We start from the raw sequence: 26,253 nt of genomic DNA on the forward strand, positions 1-26,253 counted from the left end.
TTAATATCTAAAGGGTCCAAAAGAAGCCAGCGTACTAAATCTACCCCCAACTCTCCGGGCGTTAGCTATCATTTGCCATTATTATTACAAGTAATACTTTGAATGCACAGCCCTTGGCTTTTATGCACGACTTCCTTATCAACGGATACCAATTGTTTCTTGTAGTGGTAATCAATTAAAAGGGTTCCTGCCATCTTATTTACAGGGGGACTAGCAGTGTGCACCCTAAGAGTCTTCTCCTCTTAAAGATTGGCTCAATTCTTGCCTTTCCTGCCCAGGATCCACTTAACGCCTTCATTCACTAAATACGCACTGACGTACTATGGGAAGAGGGGACACGACTCCATCTGTTTTAAGAGGCCAGACAAAAACAGTATTTATTAACACAACTAGGATTCTCCATGCCCTGCCTGGTTTTGCTCCTCAGACCGCAGTATCACTAGTTGAGGGGGGACACAGAACTTGGTTAACTTGTCATTTATGAAACCGATCCATGCACGGTTCAAAACCGTCAACCCCAGGGGTTTGGAGGTGGGGAGAGGAGGGATGCCCAGCAAAGAGCATCCATCCGCCCAGTCCACCAAGGCAGCAGCAGCATCAGCCATGGCGACAGTGGATGCACAGGCGGTGGGCGGGGCTTGCGGCAGTCGAGGGGGGGAGGAGGGGGGGAGGAGGAGGAGGAGGAGGAGGAGGAGGAGGAGGAGGAGGAGGAGGAGGGGGACGGTGGGAGGAGACCTGGGCAGAGTGGAGTCCGCCGCTGGGAGTGAGTGCCGGGACACCCAAGCCCGGGCGGTGCACCCCCTTTCCTTCCTCCCCGAGGGGCGGGGGTTCGGGGCGGAGGTACCTAGTTTCTGCCCCAGGTAGGTGAGGCTGTGATAGACCTTCTCGGCCGCGGCCAGGTGCGCCAGGGCCGCCAGCAGCGACAGCCAGCTGCCCCCCGCGCTCTTGTTGGCCTCCCGTTCCTTCTCCACATTGTCCTTGGCCTTGTCGTAAGAGAAGATGCCCAGGTGGGAGAAGAACGTCTCCAGCACCGCCTGTTCCACCGGCACCGGGGCGGCGAGCGGGATAGACTCCCCCATGCGACCTGCGCGGCGCCGGCTCCACCCACGTGGCTCCGCTCGCACTTCCGGGTTCCGAGGGGGAGGGGCGGGGGGGGAGAAACGCGCCTGCGCAGCCGCGTGCGGCCGTGCGTGCGTGCATGCGCGCGCGTGCCCGCGGGTGAGCCGGCCGGCTGGCTAGATTGCAGGGGCGCCCCGGGATTGCTCCGGGACCTCGGGGGAGGGCGTGGCGGGGGGGGGGTGGCGGGAGGATGGAGGAGGCGGCTCCGCGGACGCAGGAGAGACCCGCTGCAGAGCCCCCGGCAGGCTGGCCACCTCCAGGCCCCCTGCGGCGTCCAGCCCCTGAGCGAGGGTGACGTCACGCGGGCTTGACGTCATCTCAGACGTAGACATCAGTGCCCTGATCAGCCCCTGACACGCATGGAGGTGGAAGTCTGGTTTTCATCCCTGCACACACACACAAACACGCACACACACACGCACACACACACGCACACACACGCCATCAGCTACCGCCTGGCCATGCCAGAGCTGTGTGGGTCCGCTGCCAGATCTCCACCTTGCCCATCCCTCTCAAACTCGATGAAGCTTCCTGGTTCGGGTCCTAGGAGTCGAGGAGAAATGCACCTAGAGTCGGTGCGTGTTTGTCCTGCAGGTTCTTCACACGCTCGTGTGACGTTTAAGAACCTCCAGCTCCGCCGGGCGGTGGTGGCGCACGCCTTTAATCCCAGCACTTGGGAGGCAGAGGCAGGTGGATCTCTGTGAGTTCGAGGCCAGCCTGGTCTACGTAGTGAGATCCAGGAAAGGCGCAAAAGCTACACAGAGAAACCCTGTCTTGAAAAACCAAAAAAAAAAAAAAAAAAAAAGAAAGAAAGAAAGAACCTCCGGCTTAGCTCGCATATGTGTCTTCTATCTTGAAATGCCGCCCACGCCCCACTCAGTGTTTTTTTAATTCCCTTTGCATATTTTGTATTTTAAAGATACATGCTTATTGTACACCAGTCACACGGAGTGTGGGTGTGTCTGTGTTTACGCGTCTCTTTCCCGTCAGTGGTGAACTGACTTGGACAGAGACTTGAGTCTATTTACCATTTTAATGGTTCGTAATGGAAATGGGGGTGCTTGTTGAACAACTCAAAGAGCTGCCTATCTTCATGCCCCCCAAAAAACTAGAGCTATTATATCATCATTACCAATGGGTTTTATATACATTTGGTTTTCTTTGGTTTGGTTTGGTTATATGAGGCACAGTCACCCTGCATAGCCCTGAGTGGCCTGGAACTTCCTTGGGACTGCAGGCGTTAAAGGCTTGGCCACCGTTGTGTGTTTGTTTCCTGTCCTCAAGAGTGTGCCATTCATGAAGAATGAACAAAAGTTAAAAGTTAAAAGTCAAAGTTTATTACTGCCCCCCATACCCACAGACAAGGACAGTGTTCATTCCCAGCATTCCCCAAGAACACAAGAAGTCCTTGGATCAGTGGTTCTCAACCTGTGGGTCACAAACCCTTTGGGGGGTTCAAAGGACACTTTCTCAGGGGTCGCACATCAGATAGCCTGCATATCAGGTATTTACATTACGATTCATAACAGTAGCAAAGTTACAGTTATGAAGTAGCAACGGAAATCATTTCATGGTTGAGGGTCAGCACAGCATGAGGAACTGTACTAAAGGGTCACGGCATTAGGAAAGTTGAGAACCACTGATTTAGATGATAAAGTAGGCATCATCATCACACGGGGAAAGAAACTTAGGGATAGTGAAGGAGACATGAATGCGTGGGAAAGACTATCCACTTGTTTCCTGTAAAAAAAAAAAAGTGTACATTTAAAAACCATAAGCTGAGGAAAGTAAGCTTGACTAGGTCTAAAGAAAGAAAAACTCGTAACTATAAATGCACTGGAAGAATCCAATTGACTTGATGTATAAAGAAGTGAATATGTTGACATGTTAATGGTACAAGTTAGTGAGTTTCACTGTGACCTTTCCATGCATGCGTATATCATGCACTGACCATGTCCACCCTCCCTTTCCCTCTCCCTTGCCTTCCCCTCTCCGACTCCCTTCCATTGGCACCCTTCCCACTTCCTCTTCTCACATCTCAAGAGAACATGACAGAACCCTGAGAAAGACAATTTACACAGTATGTGCCAGACACGGGGCTAATGCTTTAATGGACCACGACCTCTTTCTAACCAGTGAAATTAAGAGGTTAGGGGCCAGGTGGTGGTGGCGCACACCTTTAATCCTAACACTCGGGAGGCAAAGGCAGGTGGATCTCTGTGAGTTCGAGGCCAGCCTGGTCTACAGAGCAAGTTCCAGGACAGCTAGGACTACACCAAGAAACCCTGTCTCGGAAAACCAGAAGTTAAAAAAAAGAGGTTATGGAGCTGTTTAAATGGCTAGGCAGGCAAGAGCATTTGCTGCCAAGCCTGGGGCCCTGGGTTGGATCCTGGGAACCTACATATTAGAAGGACATACTTAGTCCTGCATGTGATTTCCATGTGAGCACACACGTATACTCAACACACAAAACAAATGTTTAAAAGGCTGTGAATGTACTAGTCTCAAAAGACATATAAAGCACATTTTTTATGCCCGGCTTCACCCATCAAAGAAATGCAGGCTAAGCTACTTTATTCATCTTTGGCCTGTGAAATGAATAAATGAAACTTCTTTTCTATGAAGGGTCTAGGTAGACAAAGTTGGCCTTGAATAATCCTATGGCTCTGCTTTCCTGAGTGTTAGGTTTACAGGCGTGATGCCCAGACCCAACGTAAGCTTAAAACATCATTGTGTGTGTTTTGTAGTGGCATATAGTCACATGAGTTTGTGCGTGTGTTGGAGTGCACATGCACATGTGTGTGCTTGTATGTAGAGACCAGTTATAATCTGAGGTGTCTTCCTTAATTTTCTCCTACCTTATTATATTTCCCCTATACTTACTTTTATGGGTGTTGGCTTGTATGTACATCTGAGTCAGTGTCCATGCCTGGTGTCCATGAAAGCCAGAAAAGGGCATTTGATTCGCTGGAACTGGACTTACACATGGTTGTGAGCTGATAAACCGTGGGTCCTCTGCAAGAGAAGTAAGTGCTCTTAAGCACTGAGCCATCCCTCCAACCCATGTTTCATGGCTTGAATGTGCCTTTGCCTAGTCAGTGCTGAGTACATTTATATGTACTTGTTGGCCGATTGTCTTCTTTGGAAAAATGTCACCGAGTTCTCTCCCCCACCTTCCAACCTCTCTCTCTCTCTCTCTCTCTCTCTCTCTCTCTCTCTCTCTCTCTCTCTCTCTCTCTCTCCATTTGAATCACTATGTAATTCAGGCCCTGGGACAGCTCCCTGAAATCTTCCTGCCGGCTCAGAGGTCCAGCTCATCACACTCAGCTCCTTTGACCATTTTTTTTATTAGATTGCTTTTTGCTGTTAACTGCATGAATATTTATGTATTTCAGTTATTAATCTCCTATCCAATCAGCTTGCAAATATTTTCTAAGGGTTACTTTTTTGTTTTGCTGATCGTTTAGTTTGACAAAGTCTTGTTTGTTTTTGCTATTGTTGCCCATACTTTGATATCCTCATTAAAACAAAGTCATTGGCTCCCTGATGTCAGGGAACTTCTCTGTTTCCTCCAAGGAGTCTTACAACTTCCAGTTTTACGTGTACGTCTTTAACCCATTTCAAGTTCATTTTGAACATGCTGTTAGATAGGGCTATGTTTTTTGTTTAGATACTCAATTTTTCCAGTGCCATTTACTGAAGAAACTATAGTTTTTTGTCTCTGCGTGTTTATGTTCTTATCAAAGACCGATAGATTTGGGCATTGGTGGAGAACCTACTACTATTATGTGCAGTAGATGGCAGTTAATACAGAGATTCACAACTGGTCCCAGGGCAAAGAGTAAGTCAGACTGTGGAGTGCTCAGCCAGAAGTGGACATCTGCATCACATTCCTTCTCACCAAGGCGCAGGGAACATTGCAGGCAAGGAGACAGGAAGAGGACAAGAGCCAGAAAATGGGAAAGCCTGTTGTGGGATATTTTGTTTGTGTGCTGACAAATAAAGCTTGCTTGGAATCAGAGGGCGGAGCTAGCCACTACTTAACCATAGAGGTTTGGAGGTCTGAACAGAGAGGCACCATAGAGGTTTGGAGGTCTGAACAGAGAGGCAACAGGAAGTAATAAGGCGGGGCAGAGACGAGATCCCTTTTGGTCTGAGGATTCAGAGAGGTAGGAAGTGACTGTGGCTGCTCTCCTGCTTCTCTGATCTTTCAGCTTTTACCCCAATATCTGACTCCTGGTTTCTATTGATAAGATTAATTAGATTTACACTTCAGAAGCCTGCTGCAAAATCATGTCTTCTGAACATGGCGGACCTATTGAACCGTGAACTCATAGCGGCCATGGCTGTCCGCTGCAGCCCTTCACAAGGTCAAGCTAGTCTTCATTCCAACATGGATGGGGAGAGGCCCATGAGGTGCTCCTGGCAGTCCATCACTACTGGGAAAGGGAAAGTCATGTGACTCATGATACGTTTCTCGTGCTCCAGTGGATGTTCCTATGCTGATGTGTACATGGGGTTATAAAAATAAATTAAAAGGACATGACGTTAGGAGGTGATTGTGGAGGGCAGGGTCCAGGATGAGTTGGTAGGAGGAATAGGGGTTGATACCATCTAAATACACTGTATGCATGTGTGAAATTACCAAAGAACAATTTTGTTTTGTTTTGTTTTGTTTTGTTTTGTTTTGTTTTTCGAGACAGGGTTTCTCTGTGTAGCTTTGCGCCTTACCTGGAACTCACTTGGTAGCCCAGGCTGGCCTCAAACTCACAGAGATCCGCCTGGCTCTGCCTCCCGAGTGCTGGGATTAAAGGCGTGCGCCACCACCGCCCGGCTTTTTTTTTTTTTTTTTTTTAAGATTAATGACCAAGCATTTAAGGATTGTTTCTGGGCTTTCTGTTATGTTCTGTTGGTCTGTGTTGGCCTTCGTGACAGTACCATTCAAACAAAAGGCTATGTATAGATAGCTCTGTAATATACTTGAAATAAAATGTGTCCTCATCTTTGTTCTTTAAAGAAATTTTAATTATATTTATTTACATATTTATTTGTGTGTATGTGTGGTTTATGTGCACAAGCTGATCATTCTTTGAGCGTATCACAAGCAGAACCAGTGAGTGTCTCCCACATCCCAAGCTGAGAGCTAGTCCTGAGTTGCTTGTCCACTCAGAGAGTGAGTGATCACACACTGAACCTACCTCTCTCTGTCCATGCTCTCCCTTGATTAGTCTTCATTTTGTGGGCCGTTGATCAAATCACTCCCCTGGCTTGCTTTTGGGCTCCGTGACTAGCTGTGTTTCATTGACCAGGGGCCTCATCCTCACTGTCTATGGAGAACTTCAGCGTGTAGTAGGGACAGCCTCAAAAAAAAAAAAAAAATACCTCAGACTGAATCTATGTTCTTTAAATTTGGAGTTGGTCAGCTCTCCTTGCTTTGTGGGAATGTTATAAGAAAATATGTAGACTTAAAGATATGACAAGTTAATGACTTATCAAACATTAAAGTTGTAAGGCAAGAAGTTACCTTTATTGATTGCATGTTTGGCTCATAAACCAAATATTCTAATGCCAGCTATCAATAAGTACCAGCTATCTCCTGCTGCATATAAAATATCCCCCAAATTTAGTGACTTAGGACAATAAAAACTATGTAGTTTCTCTCACAGTTTCAGTGAATCAGGGAAATGAAGCGTGGCTCCAGTTGGCAGCTCTGACTCAGTCCCTTGTGTCCCGCAGTCGGGCGTTGGCACTAGTCAGCTGAGAACCTGACTGGAGATGCAGACTCTCCTTCCAAAGTGACTCTGCCACATGCTGGTGGGTTAGTGCAGACTGTCACCACAGGGGCCTCTCCACAGGGCTGCCTGGATCCCTTCACAGCAGCTGTGGCAACTGGTTCATCCTGAGGCAAGTGATTAATACCACAGACCAAGGCATGAGCTGCCACGATTCATATTGCTTGTGTTTGGGAAGTCATCTCTCTGTCATATTTAGAGCCAGCCTGAATTTAACTTGAGTGGGAGAACGTGACTGCTAAGAAGCAAGGATCGTTGGCGTTGTCCTGGAGACTGGCTAGCACAAATGGCAATATTGTTACCATAGAGAATTAATGCCATCTTAAACATATCGTAAGATAGAAATCCCTAATGGCCCCTGCAGGGTTGTTTTATTGCTAAAAATGTTGCTTTTGCATTTCAACCAAAATCTCCTCCCGTTAAGTCTAAAAGAACAATTCTGCTCATTGTTGACTTGATATCGTTCCTTACGAGATTTTGAGAATTCCCCTAGGGATAGTGAGTGTACTATCACAACCACTTTAGGCAGAAAAAATCATTTTGGCTGAAAAAGGACATTAAAAGCAGAGTTAGTCAAAATTCCAGCAAGGGCAAAGGAATCTCCCTCCTCCAAGTTCCAACCTATCAGAGGAATGATTGACAGTCGATGGCGCTAACAAAGGGAGAGTCATTCTCCCTCTCAGAATGTGGCTGCTGGGAGGTTGCTCACGTCCCAGTGGATGGGCACACACCCATGCACATATGGGGAGCACTAACTGGACTCCAGGAGTTATAACTTAAAAAGGCATAAAGTTGGAAGGGAAATGGGAGTAGGGGGTACTGGGGGGAGTTGGAGGTAGGCAGTGGTGGATGGATAAGATCAGTATATTAGTATATTAATTAATACATATTAATATTAATGTATGAAACTTTCAATGAATAAAAATATTAATTTTCAAATGGGGTTAGACATTCAGTCTTTGGCTTAAGGAGCATAAAATGATTTTATGATTTCACAACTATGTGTTTATTACTTAGATTTCATGTTATCTAGATTTACTTCCGTTTTCCTGATCAGTTTCTGAACATAGTACCATCAATAGTGAAACTGTGGTTGATGTAGCACTTACTGCGTACCAAGCATTTCATGCCTTACTAATAACACTCCTCCGAGTCAAGACCGGTGTGGCCAGTGCCTTCTGAATTCAGGGAAATGGAGTCTCTGAAAATGTAAGCACCTTGTCCAAAGTGCAAAACCAAAGGGACCAGAAAGGCTGAGAGTACAAACTGAGATCAGTCTTTCCGGCTAGATGTGGTGGCCCACGGCTAAAACCCAGCACCCGGCAGAGGCAGGAGGCTGGCTCTGAGCTAGCCCTACATGCAGCCTGGACCTCAGCAGTAAGAGACTTCTCTCTTGTCGTGTAGGCATTTTAAAGTATTTGTGCGAACGACTCTTACTATATCAGGAGTGTGGTTGAAGCAGATTTTTGTCAAGAAGCCTTCCTTGGCTTATGAACAGGGACCAAACTCATGATGTACAACAACCTCTTCTATTGTCCCCTCAGGTAATTTACCGAAGTTATTACCCAGTTGGCAATGCATTAGATAGCTCTTTGGCACCTAACTTCCGACTGAGTTCCTTTTACTTTTATATGTAAATAAATTAGCATCTGTTTAACAAAACATACACAGTCTTTGATGTTTAATTAGCTCTTCCAATTTTGTTTTCCTACACATCTAATTATAATGAGCTTTTGGAGTCAAGACGGGGGAATTACAAAGTCATGGGCTGAGAGACTAACCCAAATTCAAGAAAGACGGACTTTCAGTTCTGTTCCCTACCCATTAGTGAATACTGCTCTTAAGCTGCATTGCCCCTTGTAAGTAGCCAGGTGGTTGTTTATATAAGCAAATGAAACTAAAATCGTCTTAGTTAGGGTTACTATTTCTGTAATGAAACACCGTGACCAAAAGGCAAGATGGGGAGGAAATGGTTTATTTGGCTTACACATTCACATCTAGGTCTATCACTAAAGGAAGTCAAGGGCAGGAACCTGGAGGCAGGAGATGATGATGCAGAGGCCATGGAGGGGAGCTGCTTACTGGCTTGCTTCCCCTGGCTAGCTCAGCCTGCTTTCTTATAGAACCCAGGGCCACCAGCCCAAGGATGACACCACCCACCATGGGCTGGGCCCTCCCCCATCAAATCACTAATTAAGGAAATGGTCTTCCAGGCTTGCCCACAGCCCAGTCTTATAGAGGCATTTTCTTAATTGAGATTGCCTCCTCTCAGAAGACCTTAGCTTGTGTCAAGTTGACAAAAAAAAAAAAAAAAAAACAGTATCCAGCAGAGAAACTAATGAAAATTGAAATTCCACATCTCAGATGCTGATAACCACCCACAAGCAGTGGGTACTGTACTGCACAGACAGCATAAGTATGGAAACTTCCTATCACAAAACGTCCTACTGGACAGTACTGGAGAGAAACAATGTCAGAAGAAGAAAGACAAAAGACCTCCACAAGTCATAACAAAGCAAAGTGAAGAGCAAGGTCCATGTATTATTTCAAATAATTTTTCATACTTTCATTCTACTGGGCAGTAGCTACAGTTACATTTTCTTTTTAAATTAGATATGTTCATTAAGTAATCAATACACTTACCTATGTCTATTTGTATTCTAAATGTAATCTAGGGCCAGGAGTGCAGCAGCAGAACATTTGCCTAACATGCAGGAGGCTGTGGGTTCAGTCCCCAACACTGAAAGCAAATAAAAAGCTGCGCACAAAATATCACAGGTAAATTGATTGTGTATGTAATAAAGTCAATGAAGGTGCTAAGTGCTTTATTTGAATGACTTCATTTAATCCTTAGAGCAAGTCTATGCTCGTTATGACAAATTCAAAACAATACAAATAAAAAATAGAAAAACCACCACTCTTAATTCCAAACCCAGAGATAATCACTGTTGACATTTCCAGTGGGCGCCATGGTGCTCTGCCCAGATCCCACAACTCTTGGTATCTTAGTTAGGGTTTTTTGTTTGTTTGTTTGTTTGTTTTTAATTGCTGAGAAGAGACACCATAACCACAGCAACTCTTATAAAGAAAAAATTTAATTGAGGGGGCAGCTTACAGTTTCAGAGGTTCAGTCCATTGTCATCATGACAGGGAACATGGCGGTGTGCAGACAGTCATGGTGCTGGAGTTAAGAGTCCTGTATCTTGCAGGAAATGGTCTGAAAGTCACATTGAGGGAAGCTTGAGCAAAAGAGACCTCAAAGCCCGCCCCCACAGTGACACACATCCTCCAACAAGGCCACACCTCCTAATAGTGCCACTCCCTTTGGGGGCCATTTTCTTTCATACTGCCACAACTCCGGTCATTGGAAGCACCACTAAAATCACATTCTGCTTACAGCATTCTGAGATCTGGCTGGAGAGCCCGCACCTCTCAGTTCTCTAAAGGTTGCTGAACTCCATGGTCAGGTGGTCACAGCCTCCACTTCTCTGGAGTGTTCGAGTTTTCACCAATGCTGTAACAAGATCCACGACAGCAACTTAAAACAGCAGTTCTCAACCTGTGAGTCGTGACCCCTTTGGGGGCGGAATGACCTTCCACAGGGGTCACCTGAGACCATTGGAAAACACAGATGTTTACATTACGATTCATAACAGTAGCAACATTACAGTCATGAAGTAGCAACGAAATAATGTCGTGGTTGGGGGTCACCACAACATGAGGAACTGTATTAAAGGGTCACAGCGTTAGGAAGGGTGAGAACCACTGACTTAAAAGAATAAAGGCTCCTTTTCATCGTTTCAAAGGATTCTGTCCATCGTGGTAGTGGGGCAGAGCAGGGCAGTTCACATGATGGTGGTCAGGAGAGAGAGACTTAGAAACATAAAGAAACAGACTGGTTGTGGGGGTGTCAATGAGAGAGAGACAGACATACAGAGAAACAAAAAGAGACGACATATAGACAGAGACAGAAGAGAGACAGAGTCAGAGAGAGAAGAGAGACAGAGGAACAGAGACAGAAACACAGAGAGAGAGACAGAGACAGAGAGAATGCCTTAATTACCAGATTTTCTCCTTTCCCGTTTTATTCTATCTGGTCCACAGCCTAAGGTGCCCATGGTGCTGCCCACACTCAGGGCAGGTTTCCCCGCCTCAGCCAGCCTTCTCTGGAAATCCCCATACACTCTTTATGTCCTTTACTAACCTAGGCATGTCTCCATACAATCAAGTTGACAAGATCAGCCATCACGGCAAGGGTACGGAGAAACTGGAACATCTGTGCTCTGCTGGCGGGATGTCATTTTAGAAAACACTGCAGAGATCGCTGAATAACAAAAGCAGAACTATTCTACGATTCGACAGTTCTACTTCTGGAATATGTCCAGAGTGTGTGTGTGTGTGTATATGTATATATATATATATATATATATATATATATATATATATATATATATATATATATATATACAGGAGGATGGAAAACAGAGTTCTAGAAAGGTAGTTTCCCACTTTAGTCATTTGCCTCGCTGCTTGAACAAAGCGCTTGACCAAGTCAGAGATGGGAACTTTCGTTCTGGCTTACAGTTTGAAGGGATTGTTCCGTTGTGGCAGAGAACGCACAGTAGCAGGCAGAGAAGCATGGTGGCCGGAGCAGGTAGCCAGCTACACTATGGAAGCAGACAGTGGACAGGAAATTGAACCCAGCTTTAAAACCTCGAGGCCTTCCCTCAGTGACCTGCTTCCCCTACCATTCCTCCATCTCCGGTAGGTTCCACACCTTCCCAAAGAGCACCACCCACTAAGGATCGAGTGTTCAAACACATAAAGCTACTGCGGACACAGTAAAAGCCAAAGCGCAACATTCTACTCCTAGGCTCCATAGGGTCATGGCCATCTCATGATGAAAATACATTCCTAGTTGCTTACAGTGTGTGTTCGGGTGGAGCTCCACCTCAGCCCCTGGCACCCTGGTATCCCTATACCCAAAGAGTCTGGAATGTTCTGGTGGAAGATCTACCTCAACTCCCCTCCCCCATCTCTTTCCCCAAACCCACCCCTTCAAAGCCTGCCAAAAACAGCCCTTCCCCCCAAAGAGGCTCAAGACCACTCCCATAGGGTATAAAAGCTGCATCCCAGAAAACAGACACGTGGTTTTCTGGTCTCTCATTCCGTCTCCTCTCTGAGGGGCTGGAGAATCACCTGGAAACACTTTACCCATTAAGCCAGTACTTTTTCTAATTCGGTCTGATTTGGATTGCTGAGTCAGTGGAGAGGCTTATCGGGCTTACTGTAAGCCCCTATAAAATAAAAAGCAAGTTGCGTACTTCCAACATATGAAGTAAACTTTCTCATTCCAAAGGGAAGGGTGAGAGCGTAGCAGGGAAAGGCGGAGCTAAAGCAAGACTGCCCAGGCCAACGCCAAGTCCCGCAACCCTGCTGAGCATCTGGAGCTCATGATGGAATCATCTGGGCCTCAGAGGGCAGGAGTAACCCGACCCCTCCAGCTCTACAGCCCGCGGCGGCACATGTACCTCCATTCCTAGATGGCAATGATCTTTAGTGGATGTCTTCTAATGCCAGCCCCTCCACCAGTACCATGTGGAGGCCAGAAGTCTATGTGAGGTGCCTTTGTATTGTTCTCCATCTGAGTTCTTGAGACAGTCTCTCACCGGTCCCGCAGTTCACTGAGTCAGCTGGACTGGTTGACCAGTGAACGTCAGGGATCTGCCTGCCTTTACCTCCTCACCAATCAAATTACAGATTAGCAGCATGGTCCTGGGGCTTTCACACAGTTTTTGGATCCCCAACTCAGACCATCATGTTTCCACAGCAAACACGTGACCGACTGAGCCATCTCCCCAGCACCGCATTTTTTTAAATAACTAGACTGGATGTCCGAGTTGCGTAGGCATGGGGCAGCTTCTTATTTACTGAATTCTGTTGTCTCCCTTGATCAGCCAATGATCCTGTCCTAGGATTTGCTGATGTGCTCTCTAATCTGGTAACAATATCAACCATAACCGCAGTTTGAAGAATTGGGGAGCTTTTAATTTTATTTTATTTTTTTATATTTCTTCATATCATGCCAGCACACTCTATCAAGGGTCAGCAAACCAAAGTCTGAAACATTTCAGGTTTTCCGGGTGATTTTTGGTTTTTATGCCTTTAAGTTTTATTAAGAAAGAAGATGAGGAGGAGGAGGAAGAAAGATGAAGAAAGAGAATAAATCACACATGGCTCACAAAACCTAAAATATTTTCTATCTTGGCCCTTGATAAAGAAAGGTTGCTGTTCTTCTGACCCCTGCAAATGGTGTTCATTATTCATGGCACCTTTTTATATTTTGAAAGAAAAATCTGTCAGTATATTTGGTGAAAGAATCAGGTGTAATAAACCATTCTTAGCAAGAAAAGAAAGAAAGAAAGAAAGAAAGAAAGAAAGAAAGAAAGAAAGAAAGAAAGAAAGAAAGAAAGAAAGAGAGAAAGAAAAAGAAAGAAGGCAAGGTACCAGGAGCTTGCAAAATCATTAGAAAGCCAAAAAGCATTCTTTAGCAGACCCTGAGTCATGATTCTTAAAAACAAGTCTCCAGGGGAGCTGTTGCCTCTGCAGTAATTAGGCAAGCAGGCTGTGTCAAGCAGCCACCAGACTGTTGAGTTCAAGGACGGACTCCAAGGGCATGGAGTCAACTCTGTCCTCCATCTACTGCTCAACGCCCACAGAGTTAGTTCCTAGACACTGCCGTACTCCTACAGTGAAGTCCAATGTGTCCAACCTACATCTGCCAGCAGAAACCAAGCAGATGGCAGTGGCCTGGGATCCACCTTCCAGGTGCATCGAACTGCAGAAGCAGAACTCTACCTGATGATGGAAGACATGCGGTTCCTCCTTTTTTATAGTGTGCAGCTTAAGACAGCACACTAGAAGTCTGGAATGGACGCTGACAGCCAGGGCCCGTTCAGAGTACCAACACAACTTGGGTTGTGGCATTACGCTCTTTTCATCTGTGACTAGTTCTTCATCCTTTCGGGAAAGGTCACCTCACACCCCCTTTCCTCCTTCCAGCTTTGCTGACTTGGATGTCCTTTGGTGAGCTTCCACAGCTCTGCCTCCAGCCCTTCAATATGTCTGCCAGTCCCTTTCATCATAGCCTTGGTTCCTGCTTGCCTACAAGAGCTGCTTCCTGACCTGGGCAGGCTTTCAAAGGAGCTCAGTCTACTCATTGTTGTAGAGGTAACTGGTATGTGTTGAGAATGGTAAATAGTTCTGATATCACCATCTCCCTGGGCTGGCTAGTTACATGTCAACCTGTACGTCAATGTCGTAAGCTAAAGTCATCTGAAAGGAGGGAACCTCAATTAAGAAGGCCATCTCTTCACTCTGGTCATGGTTTGATTAGCGGCACAGAGGCGTCTTAAGTTTTCATTAACCACATTATGTCAGTTCCCGGGACTGTTTTCTGTGCTATCAGGGTTGTTCCCAGAAAATGCTGCCTGTGCCTATTTTGAAGAACTTCCTTTACATTTTCCTCCTGTGGCTTGCAAGTTCCAAGTCTTACGTTAAGACCTTTAACGTGAGAACTACATCTCCAGTTTTATTCCTCTTTGTGTGGAAATCCAGCTCCCCAGATTTGTTGACAAGACTGTCTTTCTTCCAACACATGTTTTTCTTTTTGGCAATTGTGTCAAAAATTAGGTAGCTGTACCTGTGAGGGTTTATTTCTGGGTTCCCTATTCTATTCCATTGTTCTACATTCTATAGTACCTGGGTTTGTTTGTTTTATTTTTGAGATAAGGTCTCACTCTGTAGTCTAGATTGGCCCAAAACTATGTGGCCCAGTCTTCATTTCTCCTCGTGGCAATTCTCCTGCCTCAGCTGCCCACTAATGGGATAAATCCACTGAGTCTGTTTAATGATCAAAGGATATTTGGGGGTAAATTCACAACCATGGGAGATTTATCGTAGGGTCCGAGAAATCTGAACTATGTCCTATACTGAACGGCGTGGTCCAAGATCTCAGCATCTAGAACCATGAGGTAGCCAAGAGAGGCCAGCCTAAGTGCATCCCAGATCTTAAGGGTTCCCGGTGGCCACACCCAAGAGGCTGGTACCTCAAGGTCATAGACAGATGTAAAAGCTACAGCTGCCTTACTAGGGGCAGTGCTTGAGGGCGTGGCTCAAACAGCACCCACTACAGCCCACATGCTGGAATTACAAGTGTAAGCCAGCATGCCTGGCAGACGGTTTTCTCTTGTCTTCCATGGTACTTAGTCTAGTACTCTATATAGTATATAACAAGCTCATGGTGTATCTATGTCGTTATATAGGCATACATGGACATCTGGCCAAGGAGAAATATCTTTAAGAAGTTGTGCTTTTTGTCATGCATAACCTTCCTTTGGGGAAAACAAAACCCTCAGATGGGTCACCACCAAGAAGCCAGCACTAGGGCGGGGCGGTGGTGGTGCACGCCTTTAATCCCAGCACTCGGGAGGCAGAGGCAGGCGGATCTCTTTGAGTTCGAGGCCAGCCTGGTCTACAAAGCGAGTTCCAGGAAAGGCGCAAAGCTACACAGAGAAACCCTGTCTTGAAAAACAAAACAAAACAAAAAGCCAGCACTAGCCATGTCCTTCAGTTTCATCGTCACGGATACAGACTGATCTTCAAAGCCCGGGGAATTACTACTGTCACCGAAGGCAGAAAAGCCTCAGGGGAAAATTATGCCAAGAGCATGTGAAAGGGCCTCAGCCTGTAGAGACAGACACAGTGGGGAGTTTCCTGCGGAGATCCAGTTCTTATCCTCACCCCGAGGTCCTCCAGAGCGATGGCAGAGTCCCCAAAGGATGCCAAGCTGTCATAAATCTGAGAAGGAGATGCTCAGCAGCAGGATAAGCCCTAGACTGTGCAGGGTCAGCCTGCATGTGTCCACATGCTCTAAGTCCAATTTTGTAAAGGATTTGAATGCAGAGAGTCACGCAGGCCATGGACTGGATGTAAGAGCCATTCTTCTGTGCTTGTGATGTAGCTCTCGGTGATAGAGAGCTTGCTTAGCAGGGGGGAAGGCCATGAGTTCAATCCTCATCTCTGCATAACAATGTAATAAAAAGCCATTTTTCTGTAATATATATATATATATATATATATATATATATATATATATATATCTCATAGGGAGGTCTGTAACCTATTCAGATATGCATCTTTGTATTTCTTAGTAACTATCACCATGGTAGCGAGGCAATTTAACAAGGGTACCTTCCCAACACCGAAGATACAAAGTACAGAAATTAGCAGCCAATCGTGAACTGTCTTATATCTTTGCCTAATTATGTTGGTCCTATATCCTTAGCTGTTATTCTCTAACACTCCTCCTTACATCACCGAGAACAGTGAGAGTCGTCTGAGCACAAACTTGGCTTTTAAAAATGGTTCCTTGTTGTGGACTATTACTTTAACTACGTAAACATTTGTTTATGTTGTGGAATATTACTTTAACTGTGTAAAGGTGTGCTGCCTGTGTTTCTGCAGCATTTGTTTAATGACGTAAAGGTGTGTTGCTGTTTCACCTTGCTGCCTAAGGCACCTGCCTAAGCTGAACGGCCAGTGGCTAGGCAGAGGAGGGATAGACGGGGCTGGCAGGCAGAGAGAATGAGTAGGAAGAGGAATCTAGGCTCGAGAGAGAGGAGAGGAAGAGGGAGAAAAAGAGGGGGATGCCAGACAGCCAGACACAGAGGAAGCAGGAAAAGTAGAACATACAGAAGGAAAGGGAAAGAGGCCTGAGGCAAAATGTAGATGAGGCTAAAAGGGTTAAATTAAGTTATAAGAGCTAGTGGGACAAGGTAAGACGGAGCATTCATAGCTAATCATATCGGTGTCTTTATTTCAGAGCTGGTTGGCGGCCCAAAGAAAGCCTGCTGCAGTTCCTACATTTAGCTGGGGCTCAGGCCAAGGCTGTTTTCCTAGTGAGGCAAGCCCAATATGGATTTCAGGCTGAGGGGCTGCGAGAAGGACTCGATATGTCCAGAAACAATATGATTTGAAAACTAACATGTGAGCGGTACATCCCATCCATCAGCAAGGGCCAGAAGCTCTGTGGGAGGGTTGGTGCTGGTGAGTTCCCTTATCGTCCCCAGAGTGTTCAGTGTTGGACCCAGGGACAAGGAGTTCCACCAGGTCATCCGACTGAGAAAGCCTAGCCTACCCCCGCCTCTGCCTTCCACCCTGGTAACAGCTGGGAAGCGTCCTTTTTCATTTTTCCTGGAGTTGCTGATCACCTTCCTGGATGCATTCTTCCATTCCATTTTAATTGTCTGGTATATAATTGCCGCACATTTCAGTTATCCCCACCTCTATCTCTAACATTTTGTAACTTCACATTTCTTTTTTTAAAGAGTTTAAATATAGACACAATCTCTTCAATAGCCTGCACAGCCGTATTCCCCACTTTAAAAAAATCTGGGTTCTTCTAGTCTCAACTGCCCCTTGAGGCATGCATGCCACAGCCCAGCTGGTAGACTGACCTTCGAGCCAAGTTCAAGGCTGAACACAGCTGCAAGGATTTGGCCTTGGAAATTCCAGGCCGCAGTCCGGTTACCGACGACCAAATTTGGCCTGTCTAGTGGATTGGCCACCAAGATGGGGGTCATCGCTATTATTTTCACCCTCTCTGGGACAAAAAGAGCCTGCCCAGCCTCTTGCAGAATGAACTGCAGAAGGCGCTGTCTCTCAGACAAGGACAGGTCAGGTCCTCGCAAACCTGCTAAGAAATCTGACCCAGCTCAATGACGCAAGAACGTAGCTTGAACATAAAATTGCTGTCAAATGTGCTTCTGTCTTCCTCTGGATTCCTTCTGAACCCCTTACAAGACAAGGAGGAGGTGGCGTGCTCACTGGTGTGCACACACATCCACCATGGGTAAGGCTGGCCAAGTCAATACGACAGTTGGGACACAAATACACAGTGTGACTTGATTTCCCCACAGGGATGATTGGGTTTCTGGTTGCAGATGAAGGGATAGCACTCAGGCACCTGCGTGGGTTTTTACTCACTGTGTCAGGTACAGTGCCAGGCGCTGTGGATATCTGTGGGGTGAATGAATGAATGAATGAATGAATGAAAAGCTCTTCAGGGTTTGACTCCCACCTACCTTTCCAGCCACGGTTCCTGCTGCCCTCCTTCCCAGCTGCATTTAATTTATAAGCCAAGCAAAATAACAGCTGTTTCCTGTACATCGCTTTGCCTTTGCTGTTATGGCACCCACTCCTTGGAAGGTTCTTTCTTTATACCCCAGGGCCTAGACTATGGACGTGTTAGTGTCTACGGTGGCTGAATAAGAATGGCCCCCACAGGCTCATATAGTCTGAAGGGCTCTCTGATAAGCCTGTGCATTGCCAACACAGCGTGGGCAGGTCTTGCCCACGCCCTTCTCTCTCCCTTGCTAAACCGTTAGATGGCATTCCTAAAGCTAGCCACCAATGTCTGTTCCCTTATTTGGTCATTTCCTTATGCCTGACTAACCCACCAAGGTCAAAACCAGCAAGTCAAGATTAATTATTTGGCTACACTGGCTAACAGGTCTCATCAGGACTTACCAACTCATCGTAGCACAGACTTTCCCCTTTTCTCCTTAAAAACCCAGCCACCTGTTGCTGTCTTTGCCCAATCCAGAGGTAGGCCATACCCCACCCGCTTGTCCCTCCAGAGTAATAAATCCCTTCATGCTGAGAATTGGATATCTGGGAGGCCCCTTCATGTTTGAATGCTTAGTCATCAAGGAGAGACACTACTTAGAAGGATTAGGAGGTGTGGCCATGTTGGAGTGGGTGTGGCCTTGTTGGAGGAAGTGTGTCACCGGGGACAGGCTTTGAGGTTTCAGAAGCCCAAGCCAGGCCCAGTGTCTCTCTCTCTTCCTGCTGCCTGCCAATCCTGACGTAAAACTCTCAGCTACCTCTCCAGCACATGTCTGCCTGCATGCCATCATGCTTCCTGCCATGATAATAATGGGCTAAAGCTCTGAACTGTCAGCCAGCCCCAGTTAAATCTTTATAAGATTTGCCATGGCCATAGTGTCTCCTCACAGCAATAGAACTCTGACTAAGATGGCGTGCTTTAAGCCTCGTCAACAATGCCTCCTCCTTATGAACACGTTTCTGACTGGTTAAGATATAAGATGCCTCCTTCTTAGTATATAGTGCCAAAGTCTGGCCACATATCAGCTGCTACTTCATAGTACAGTTATTACCTACCTATTACACATGCCACTTTATAGTGCAGTTACTTTGTGATTAACTTCTTCCCCTCACTACACTGTGAGCTTCCTGAAATAGGCAATGGGTCTGATCTCTCTGCATTTAGCACTCCATAATTAGCTATGGGAGTGCTTATGACAGTCTATGACCCAGCAAATACATGCATCGTGTGTCAGAAACCTAAGTGTTGTCCTCATAGGTAGATGTTATTCAAACTCCAGAATTGGATTGGAAATAACCTCTGTCAACATTTTCTTTCCAATTAATTCTGCAGAAGATCAGAGCACTTGCTCATCAGGATGCTCCCTCTGCACTGTAAATGAGCTCAGATTGGCTTCTTTTAGTAGCATCATTAGCTCCATTAAAATTCTTACCTCAGAGGAAAAAATCTCAGTATTTTTTCTTAAGCATGGATGATTAATTAAATTCAGAATCCCTCCGAATATTTACCCTGTCAGTCTTCCCTGCTCTACTAAAAGATGGGCATTTCCGTTTCTTCATCCATGTACATATGAACCCAAGGTCTGCACAGACTCTTAGGGCTGTGTTTTCTGCATATTGATCTATATCTTTCTAGAAATCCTTCCTCCTGACATTGATAAAACCAAGGAATCTCTTCTGGTTTTTCCTTTTCTCAGCTAGCACCACCTGGGCCACACACACACACACACACACACACACACACACACACAGAGAGAGAGAGAGAGAGAGAGAGAGAGAGAGAGAGAGAGAGAGAGAGAGAGATTGAACACAAAATACCCTAGAATTTCAGAGCATAAATGAGTTATTGAAAAGCAGGAAAATCACAGCTTATTTCTTAAAATGCCTAGCACTCTGTTTGTTTTCTTTTGTTTGTTCTTAAGACAGAGTCTTGTGTATTCCAGACTGATCTCGTGTGGTTGATGATGACTTTGAACCTCTGATCCTCCAGCCTCTACCTCCTGAGTACCGAGAGCACAGAGAGTTTATGCAGCTCTGGGGGTCAAAACTAGGTCTTCTCACATGCTAGGAAAGCTCTCTACCAACCGAGCCACCTATCCCCAGCCCTGTGATGGTTAATCTCGATGTCAGCTTGACAAGATCTGGAATCAACTCAGCAGCTGTTATAGTTAACTTTACGTGTCAACTTGAAATATCTGGGAAAAGGGAACTGCAGCTGAAGAATTGCCCACTGTAGATGGCCTGTAGATGTAGATGTGGGACATTTTCCTGGCTGATGATTGATGTAGAAGAGCCCAGCCCACTGTGGGCGGTATCATCCCTACATAAGTGTTATACTAAAGCAGGCTGAGCATGAGCCAGAGGAAAGCAAGCCAGCAAGCAGCTGTTCCTTCATGGCCTCTGCTTCAGTTCCTGCCTCCAGGTTCCTGCCCTGGCTTCCCTGGATGGTGGACTGTAAGGTGAAAGATAAAGTAAACCCTCTCCTCTCCTAGTTGCTTTTCATCATGGCATTTGTTGCAGCAGTGGAAAGCAAACCAGGACAGCAACACATCTGTAAGGTCATTTCTAGGAAGGATGAGCTAGGTGATGACAGGCTCTCCCACATCAGGAGCAGTGCCTTCCAAAAGCCCAGGTGTGAAGAGATAAGCAAGAAAAAGCAGTAGGGCTTTGCCTGCCCACCTTCACCTCTTGTTGGTGTGTGCATCTACCTATCGCTGCTGCTGTTCTTGCGGCTGCTTCTGTTCCTGCTGCTAGGCTGATACCAGTCTCCAGACTCTTTGGCCTCCTAACATTAACTGAAGACCAATGGCTTCCCAGAAATCCATTAGGCCTTCAGTACCAGAGTGGTGCTGCTGAGGCATCCAGCCTCATGAACTGAGCAGCTGCAGGACCTCAGGGTTCTCAGCCTCTCCAGCATTCAAAGAATCATTGTTAGCCTACCCTTATTAAACATGTCAATCCCATAAGTTTAGATACAGCATTAGTTAGTTTGAATTGTCAACTTGATATAATCTAGAATTACCTTGGAAGGGGGTCACTGAGGTGGGCCTGTGGGCATGCCTGTGAAGGATTTTTCTTTTAAATTGTGTTACATGAGTGGGAACAGCTACTCTGAATTCAGGTAGAGTAGAACCATTTTGTGAGCCAAGCCCTCAACTGAATGAAAAGGAAAGAGTCAGCTGAGCACCAGCATGCTGCATTCACTCTCTCTGCTCTTCGTGGCAGATGTAATGTGCCTGGCTTTTCAAGTCCCTGCCACCATGACTTCCCCTCAAAGATGGACTGCTACCTGGAATTGTCAGCTAAAACAAACCCTGTCTTCGTTACCTTTCTATTGCTCTAAAGAGACACCATGACCAAGGCAACTTATGAAATAAAGCATTTGATTTGGAGGTCATGGTTCCTGAAGGTTAGAGTCCGTGACCATCATGGTGGGAAGCATGGAAGAAGGCAAGCACTAATATGATAGCTGAGAGTTCACATCTGATCCACAGGTATGAGACAGACAGAGAGAGACAGAGAGAGAGACAGAGACAGAGAGACAAAGACAGAGAGACAGAGAGCACTAACTGGAATAGCACAAGCCTTTGAAACTCAAAGCCCACCCCCAATACACACCTCCTCCAACAAGGCCACACCTCCTAATCCTTCTCAAACAATTTCACCAACTGGAGACCAAGAATTCAAACACATGAGACTACAAGGGCCATTCTCATTCAAACCACCACGAACCCTTTCTCCCCTAAGTTGTTTTGTGGATGGTATTCTTTTTTTTTTTTAAGGAAATTTATGAAGACTCAGTTCTGGTTCAAGGTCAACTCCCCCTCTGGTGATGACCTCCTTGCGCGCAGAATCCCAAGGTGACATAGGGTACCTATCACATAGCAGGAGACGCTGGGAGTGTGTGCGTATGTGTATTGGCTGGCCCCTTCCTATTAAGGCTGCAGTCGAGTCCTGGAGCTCTAGTCTGGTGGCTAATCCTAATCACTTTACAAGGCTCTTACTTTCAAACACCATAATTGAATTAAGTGTTCAATCTCAATACCTAACAGTGGAGATTAAACTCTAACAGGAGTTTCAGGGAAGGCAAACCATATTCAGACCGTACCAGAGAGCTCCCACTCTATACTTCGTGGGATACAGGGAGCATATGGCTGTATATGAACCAGATATGTGGTCTCTACAAGACACCGAGGCTGTCTGTGGCTTGATCTTGGACTTCTCGGCAATCAGAACTGTGAGAAATAGGTGTATGTTGCTTATAAGCCAGGTTGATGGTATTTTGTTACAGTATCCTAAACAGGGTAAGACAGTGGTAAAGGAGTCTAGGATAAGAGAGATTGGCAGAATGATTGCTTGTCTGGGACTTAAGGCCCACACAACCTACTGACAATGTACAAAGTTAGTAATGGATATGACAGTGTGCTAAGGGTATCTGAATTTATAGGCTAAATTCCTGGCTTTAATCAAAGCTACCAGGTAGACAATACGTCACTATTGCATTCATCCCACAGCTCTAAGATATGCAAGTCCCCTCATTACTAGACCCGAGGAGGATATAGCCATCAAGACAAATGACTGAATCCACTAGAAAGCTCGAGAAGGTTCATCTGTTATCCTCTATGAATGTGTCTATAACAAAGGCTGGCAAGCTCCTGGCCAGGGGACCAACTGGCTCACGCCTCAAACTGTTTTGTAAAAGCTTCGTGGATTGTGCAAACATCCCAGTTTCATAACATCGCATCACACACCCTAGAACCCCACAAGTGTGCAGTCACCCTCCCCCAGTCCCACCCTTCCCCTGGCCCTAGGCAACTGATGATTTACTTTTTCTCTTTATGGGTTCACCTTCTCAGGATATTTTATAAAAGAGTAATCATGTAGTCTGTGACCTTCTGTGACTGGCTTCTTTCATGCAGTCTATTTTCAGGATTCACCTGTGTTGTAATGAGTCAACATTTCATTCCTTTCTGTACACCAAATATGGATCCATCGTATCAACAAGAGCATGATAATAGTTTCCTTTATGCAGTCATCAGCTGACGAACCTGTGGATTTTTTTCCATTTGGGGTTATTAGGAATAGTGTTGCTATGGGTATCCATGTACAGGCTTCCACGTAGATCTACATTTTCATTTCCCTCACTTATACTCCTAGGAAGGAAACAGCTAGAATGCTTGCTAGCTCTGTACCTCGCCACTTGAGGACCTGCCAACCCCTTTTTAAGGCCATCTGTGACATTTCACATTCTTACCAGTAATCTATGAAGGTTCTGATTCTTGATGACAGTTGTAATTGTCTGCCTCTTCCAAGAGAGCCATCTGAGGGGGTGAGAGGCTGTATCTCATTGCTACAGTTCGAATCTTGAATGTCCTCCAAGGGTCCATATGACCTTCATCTTCAGCGTGGTGGATTGTGGTGGTGACGCCTTTAAGAAAATAGAGCTGGGTGAGACATCTTTGGGCCATGGGAGGTGTACCCTTCAAAGGCATTGTGGGATCTGGGGACCCCTCATCGTCTTTTTCTTCCTGGTCATGAAATGGACTTCACTTCCTGCTTCTGGCACAGCATGCTGCCTAGCCACATGCCTGAAGCCATGGGCTCAACCAATCACGGACTACTACCTCCAAAACCATGAGCTGACTTATTCTGTCATTATGGTGTCTGCTTTCTGCATGGAGCAATACCAAGACAGCTTTAGATTATCCAGGAGAAAACATTTGACACTATTAAAAGTTCATTTGTTGTTAAATGTCCAATAAATGTGTTTATTGTTAAATGTCTATGTATGTACATACATATATATATATAAAATATATTTCTAGAACATTAATTCTGGGAGTCCTCAAACGTTCTTTAAGACAAAGGTAAGTTGGTATATTAAAAAATTACTGCAGTAAGTAAGATTAGAAAAATATCAGGTAAACAATTAAGAGGATATGGCAAGAATTTTAAATGTACCCAACTAATTTACCATAGAAAACTTAACTTACTAGAATATTCACTCTCGGCAAGAGAGACTTGGTTTTATTTATTTTGTATCCCCTAGCTATCTAACAAACACCCAATCAATGTTCATTGAAATGATTTCTGTCTGGGGAGGAAAAAAGTATTTTTAGTAAGACCTTTCAAAATTATGATTAACCTTTGGGGCTTCAGACAGACAACTTAATATTATCCCCACCATTTGCTAGCTCGGAGGACAGATGGTAAATCTCCTCTTTTTGACATGTCCACTATGAGAAGTTGCCCCGGTTGGGACTTAATATAAAGTAGTGCTAATAATAGCCATTCCCTGAAGGAATGAGGGCCTGAGGCTGCCAGGATACACACGTTAGTTTTGTTCTAACAAACCAATCTCAGTTTGCTTCAGTCTGGGTACCGCCATGATTCTTGGATCTGGCCTGGTTCAACCACACACACACCACCATACACACAGATACACACACACACACACACCATACACATAGATACACACACATACTTCCACCCACACTTGCTATCAAAACACTTCATTTTTTTTTAAAGAAATCATTTTCAGTTTCAAAAAACCCCACTATTTTATAACATCTTTGTCTTACTGTTCACGCTGAACTATCTGAAGTCATCTTGGCAGCTAGACTCAGTCTTGAAACTTGGCTTTCATCGAAGACTCGTGTGGTTGTGTAGCAACCCCGTCCACGGTGTCAGCCAAATTGTGTCATATGGTTACAAAACTGTCCTCATCTTCCAGATCCTCTCAGTCAATGTGGACCCTTCCAGAAGTTTGCTCCTCCTACCCTGGAATGACCTTATATTCTGTCAGGTTTAAAGTAATATTTGGGGATGTGGAGAACAAGGGGGGAACCATTGAAGTCTAGAACATAATGAGTGATCAGAAGAACATGTCTGAATTTGGTTTGACACCCAGAGTTGCTCACATATGAACTAGCTATGTTCTCCGAGGAAAATCTGCATGGCTCCATAGTTCCCTCCTATTACTATGATACAGGCCTTTCTTGATCTTAAAAGCCTTGGGCCAGAAGTCATTCATGACTAAAGGCATAAAACTTCACACACATCCCCGGGCAGTGGTGGCGCACACCTTTAATCCCAGCTCTCAGGAGGCAGAGCCAGGCGGATCTCTGTGAGTTCGAGGCCAGCCTGGTCTACAGAGCGAGATCCAGGACAGGCACCAAAAGTGCACAGAGGAACCCTGTCTCGAAAAAAACAAACAAGCAAACAAACAAACAACAAACAAAAACTTCACACACATCATCAAAATGAGGGTGCTTCTGAGACTGAAAGGGAATGCCGGGGAACAAGGCATAAGCCGATCCACATAGGCCAGCCATCCTGTCGGATCACTGTGCCTCAAACACGGATCTCCCTTCCTGCTATCGACAGACACTCTCGAGTGAGGGTTTCTAGATTCCAACCTGAAAGCCTGAGGCGGTTGTTTTTATTTTGTTTGTTTGAGACAAGGTCTCACATAGCCCAGACTGGCCTCAAACTCATGAAATAATCAAGGATGATCTTGACCTTCTGATCCTCCTGCCTCCTGAGCGCTGGGATTGTTGGTATATACCACCATACCCAGTCTTGTGTGGGGTTGAGGACTGAACCCAGGAATTTGTGCATGCTAGGTGAGCAGCACCCTACCAACTGAGCTCCATTCTCAGTCCCTTATGTAAGGATCATATGACCTAGCAATACCACTTTGGGCTATGTGCCCAAAAGAATCGAAAACAAGACTTCAAAAACTCACTACAAAATTTTTGTACTTGTACAAAAATGTAGCAGCATTCAAAGTGATCAACTAGTAGAAACAACTCAACCATCTTTCAAAGATGAATGAAAGAATGTGTACATACATGTACATATATGCCATATACATACAGCGGAATATCATTCAGCCTTTAAAAGAGGGGGGGATGCTGATAGATGCTACAGTACTGATTTTGAGAATATTATGCTAAGTAAATTAGTGTCAAGACAACAAAGACTGTATGATTCCACTTATGCAAGTACATTAGTTACTTGTCTTGTTGCTAAGACAAAATCCCCAACAAAGGCTGCTGCCACCTCATGCCTTTAACCCCTCACTGGGGAGGCAGAGGCAGGTGGATCTCTGAGTTCGAGGCCAGCCTGGTCTACAGCGGGAGATCCAGGACAG

The 26,253-nt window shown here is 45.5% G+C and overlaps 2 protein-coding genes across 3 annotated transcripts in view; one reads left to right on the forward strand and one right to left on the reverse strand.

Annotated features, from left to right (window-relative positions):
- The window catches only part of Kics2 (KICSTOR subunit 2), an 18,598-nt gene extending 17,478 nt beyond the window's left edge, over positions 1-1,120 (reverse strand). The window contains exon 1 of one of the 2 annotated variants that reach the window (XM_059245574.1): positions 845-1,120. In XM_059245574.1, the coding sequence (XP_059101557.1) occupies positions 845-1,079 (235 nt within the window). In that variant the 5' untranslated portion in view covers positions 1,080-1,120. The remainder of the gene's footprint in view (positions 1-844) is intronic. The other variant, XM_059245575.1, reaches the window with a different exon arrangement.
- A 189-nt stretch (positions 1,121-1,309) lies between these two features.
- Xpot (exportin for tRNA) overlaps positions 1,310-26,253 on the forward strand; it is a 55,417-nt gene continuing 30,473 nt past the window's right edge. Inside the window, exons 1-2 of the mRNA XM_059245783.1 lie at positions 1,310-1,410; positions 1,610-1,694. Of these exons, the coding sequence (XP_059101766.1) occupies positions 1,310-1,410; positions 1,610-1,694 (186 nt within the window). The remainder of the gene's footprint in view (positions 1,411-1,609; positions 1,695-26,253) is intronic.

The sequence above is a fragment of the Peromyscus eremicus genome, chromosome 18, assembly GCF_949786415.1.
Source record: "Peromyscus eremicus chromosome 18, PerEre_H2_v1, whole genome shotgun sequence".
Classification (NCBI taxonomy): Eukaryota; Metazoa; Chordata; class Mammalia; order Rodentia; family Cricetidae; genus Peromyscus; species Peromyscus eremicus.